Genomic DNA, 4,184 nt, shown 5'->3' on the forward strand with positions numbered 1-4,184 from the left:
ATTTTTAGTAGAAATGGGGTTTCACCATGTTAGCCAGGCTGGTCTCAAACTCCTGACCTCAGGTGATCCGCCCGCCTCGGCCTCCCAAAGTGCTGGGATTACAGCTTTGGAGCCACCGTGCCTGGCCAGATCTCATCTTTTGACAATGGGACCAGCTCATTTTGCTAACCCCAACTTGAAGATCCTCGCAAGCCTTGCAGTTTCATTTATATCCTAAATTTTATATTTCATCAGGAAGTCAAGACCTAGTACCAGTACCTCACACGCAGACTTTACCTGCCTCTCAGGAATGAGGTGTCTTCTCAGTTATTTCCCTGAAAAACAGAACAGTAATATTGTTACTGCATGTTCTCTCGAGGACTGAAGGCCGCAGCCTGTATGTTTTCAGTTCGCCTCGTTGTTACGTGGGTAGTCCTCTTTACGTTCTTTATCTTTCTGTTACAAGGTTTAACTTCTCTAAATTTTTTTTTTCTTTACCAAAACCCTTTTCCAAAGCTAAGAACGTGGAATGACTTCAGTTCGCAATATTTTTATAGCTTTAGGTTGAAAACGTGTAGTCTACTCAATCTTCTATTCCATTAGATACTCTCTTATGATATCCTTAATTTTTTTTAACCATAAATGTAATCAGTCATTTCCTTTCAATGTGGATTTTATGGCTTTTCTGTAATTACCTTTCAGATATTTTTGCATTCTTTCAGTTCTGAAATTTGATCTTTTGTTTTCTGAGTCATAGATAACTAATTATTTAGTGGTTTTGAACTTAGCACCTATGAGATTTTGTGCAAATTACTTAACCTTTGCTTCAGTTTCCTCTTCCTGTAAAATGTTGATAATAATAGTCCCTAACTCAGAGAGTTAAATGAGCTAATGCACTCAAAGAGCACTCAGAGCCTGACCCGCCGTTAGTATCGTCCATGGTGGCATGGGGGTGCTCCTGTGCCTTGCAGTGCTAGTAGAACAGCAGGGAGCAGGTGCCAGGCAGTAGGGCAGCGAAGAATAGATCTGTCTCTGGGCTCAGGGTGCTGCCTCTGGGTACTCAGGGAGAAGACCTGTCATGTGTGCCTGCCGGGCCTCCTTTCACTGTCCCCATATTCTCCCTCTTTGCTCCTTTTGCTGCCCCATTGCTTCTGCTAGTTTCCCTTTCTTTGCCACTGAAAGTGTAGAGAAAACCAGTACTGAAACTAAGCAGAATTTTATATCATTTTTTGTTGGAGATTGCCCTTTTTGTTTTTTTTGAGACAGAGTCTCACTCTGCTGCCCAGGCTGGAGTGAAGTGGCAGGATCTTGGCTCACTGTAACCTCCGGCTCCCGGGTTTAAGCAATTCTTGTGCCTCAGCCTCCCAAGTAGCTTGGATTACAGGCATGCACCACCATGCCCTGCTAATTTTTGTATTTTTAGTAGAGAAGGGGCTTCACCATGATGGCCGGGCTGGACATGAACTCCTGACCTCAGGTGATCCACCCATTTCAGCCTGCCAAAGTGCTGGGATTACAGGTGTGAGCCACTGCACCCGGCCAGAGATTGACGTTTTAAAGTAATGTAACAAGTTTAGTAACAAGTGATAAGTAGAATTTTCAGCTCTTAACATCTGTCCAGTCTCTGTGCATATGAGCCAGGTTTCCCAGCATAGCCCAGATCTCATAAGTACATGCGTCAGGGGAGCAATTCAGGCAGGTAGACCTTGCGTCTGCCCTGCTACACGGTAGGTCCTTGGTAGAAGAAATGTAGGAGGGTGTATGTGTTTTCTTGCCCTCTCTAGCTTCTGCATATACCAGGAAGAATTAAATAGAGTGATAGAGAAAAGTCAGAGGAAATTTTAGGATATTTTTCAGTTGAATATTCTGTTCACTGCAGATTTTGTTTTTGTGTTTTATTTTCCTGTATTTGCCCCCAGATGAAATGCTGGTTAGATACTTTCCCAAGTGTCTAATCTGTAAGAAATCCTGTTTTCCTTAGAAAATTTTCACCTAGCTTTCTCTGGAGTGGAAAAAGTCTAAATGTATTTTTTTTCTCATTGAGTCTAATGAAAGTATAGATTTGCACCTCCAGGTAACAGTATTGCAACAAATGTGGGGAATTCGTCTCAACATAATTAAGGATAAATTAGAGCCAGATATTCCAGCAATGTCTTATTCTGAATTTTGCCAACTGTAAAACTTGCACAGTGGAGAGCACTGTAGAAATTGGCCATGCCATTGTTCATTGACTTTTTAACAATAAGGTCTTTTCTTTTTAACTTACACAGGTTGGATGATCCTAAAATGTCTGAAACGGAGCGCCAGTCCATGGAAAGCGAGCGTGCAGACCACAGCCTGTTTGTCCAAGAGCTCCTTCTGTCCACTTTAGTGCGTGAAGAGAGATCATCCTCAGACAAGGATGATCGGGGGGAGATGGCAGATTTTGGTGCTATGGGCTGTGTAGATATTATGCCTTTAGATGTTGCTTTAGAAAACCTACATTTAAAAGAGAGTAATAAAGGACATGAGCCTCCACCACCTCCTCTTTGATGACATCCCAATTCGCAGACAATGTCCTCTGTGCTGTATTTGCCAATGAAAGTGGACAACAACTATCTTGGGTTTGTTTGGTGATTGTAATTTCAGGTCGGTCACTCTTGTTACATTGTGTACCTTCAAAAGGAAGAGAGAAAATATATATGATAATCATTTCCACTTAACTAATTTTTACTTCTAGCAAGTAAATGTAGGTAGCAGTGCAGGGGGGATCTCTGCTTCCTGTACCTTGACATGCAAAAGGCTCTCCTGATACTCCACATTCAAACTGAAGAGGAAAATTGAAATCTCGAATGAAGCTGCTGTGTGTACTTATGAATATTAATGAATAAAAACTGCTTGGATGGTTTACCTTAACTACTGCATGAGATTTTTTGCAGCGTGCATGAGTTTTAGTGACCTTGTTATTTAAAAAATTAAATACAAGGAGTAAAACTTAAAAAAAAAAAATACGAAGCCCAAAGCTTTCCCAAACATTATTCAACGGTTATACTATGAAGTAGCTTTTGAATAATGTCTGCCTGAATCACCTTTCTTTGTGTGCCTCCTAAGCACAAAGCCAGCTCTGCAGTGGAATCTGGGGATGGTAGCCGGGTGTGGCACTCCGCCCTGTGTGACTGTCCTGTCTCCCTGTTAGTCATCTTGCCTGTGTGGGGCTCAGCCTGTCTCTAACTCATCTGTAGAAGACACAGCAGTGAAGCTGCCGTTGGAAGCTGCTGCAGGGGCCTTTGTGTGCCCTAAAAACAAATCCTGCTCATGTTTGTTTACAGTTTTTACTTTTTGTGGTTGTTTAAAATTTTTTCAATTGTTAAGTATGTTTTATTCAGGTGTAGATGAATTTCATTTATTGACTGTTCAACAGAGTTAACCTGAATTATGTCGTCTTTGTTTTTAAAAATCTCACATTCTCGATCATATTTTGCGTTATTTATGTATTTGCTTTGTAGTTTGCTGAGACAGATCAGTATCAGGGGAGTTTTGAGGATTTGCCTTCCCAGATGTGTCAATAGATTACAACCAAATTCTTAATGCTAATTTTAGCACCTTTTATTTATTGGGTTTTTTTTTCTGGCATAAAAAGTAAAGCCTTTTAATTGAATCATGCCACCTATATGCCTATATTATTAATCCTATGTGTAAAAAAAAGTACAGCTTTTTGGGGGTTTGTTTTGGGGTTTGGAAGGGCTGGGTTATTTTTGATTTCCTGTTTCGGTTTTTGTGCATAGACTTTCACAATAGCTCCAAGGCAGGGACAGCGGGTTTGGGGGTTGGGAGGGCAGTTTTTGGAATGTAAATTTAGGACTTTTAAAAAGGTGCGCACAGCTTCTGATAAATTTATAACCAGACTTAACCTAATCGTGTCTCATTCCAGTTCTGTTTTCTCTGAGCCCTTTCCTTAGTCTCCACTCTTTCTCCTGTCATCCTTTTCCTTTCCTGTCCGCGTATCTCCATTTCTTCAACATGACAAGCATACAGACTTGAACACCTTTCCGCTGTTCTTCCGAGAACTGTGAAGTCCATGTTCATCCAAATGTAACCGAAAAAGAAGTCACCCTACATGTCTGAAAAACTGTTGCTTCTCCTCTGAAACTTCAAAGTCCAATCATAGCTTTGTTTTCTTTAGTTTCTGTACTGGAAAATGTTTAAAGGAAAACTTCACACCAGGC

At 40.9% G+C, this 4,184-nt stretch overlaps 1 protein-coding gene across 1 annotated transcript in view; it reads left to right on the plus strand.

Moving 5' to 3' along the window:
- The window catches only part of LOC105536584 (E3 ubiquitin-protein ligase KCMF1-like), a 62,886-nt gene extending 60,114 nt beyond the window's left edge, over nt 1–2,772 (plus strand). Inside the window, exon 9 of the mRNA XM_011975988.1 lies at nt 2,250–2,772. Coding sequence (XP_011831378.1) covers nt 2,250–2,511 — 262 coding nt within the window. The 3' untranslated portion in view covers nt 2,512–2,772. The remainder of the gene's footprint in view (nt 1–2,249) is intronic.
- The last annotated feature ends 1,412 nt before the right edge of the window (nt 2,773–4,184 follow it).

The sequence above is a fragment of the Mandrillus leucophaeus genome, unplaced genomic scaffold (assembly GCF_000951045.1).
Source record: "Mandrillus leucophaeus isolate KB7577 unplaced genomic scaffold, Mleu.le_1.0 Scaffold1607, whole genome shotgun sequence".
NCBI classification, from domain to species: domain Eukaryota; kingdom Metazoa; phylum Chordata; class Mammalia; order Primates; family Cercopithecidae; genus Mandrillus; species Mandrillus leucophaeus.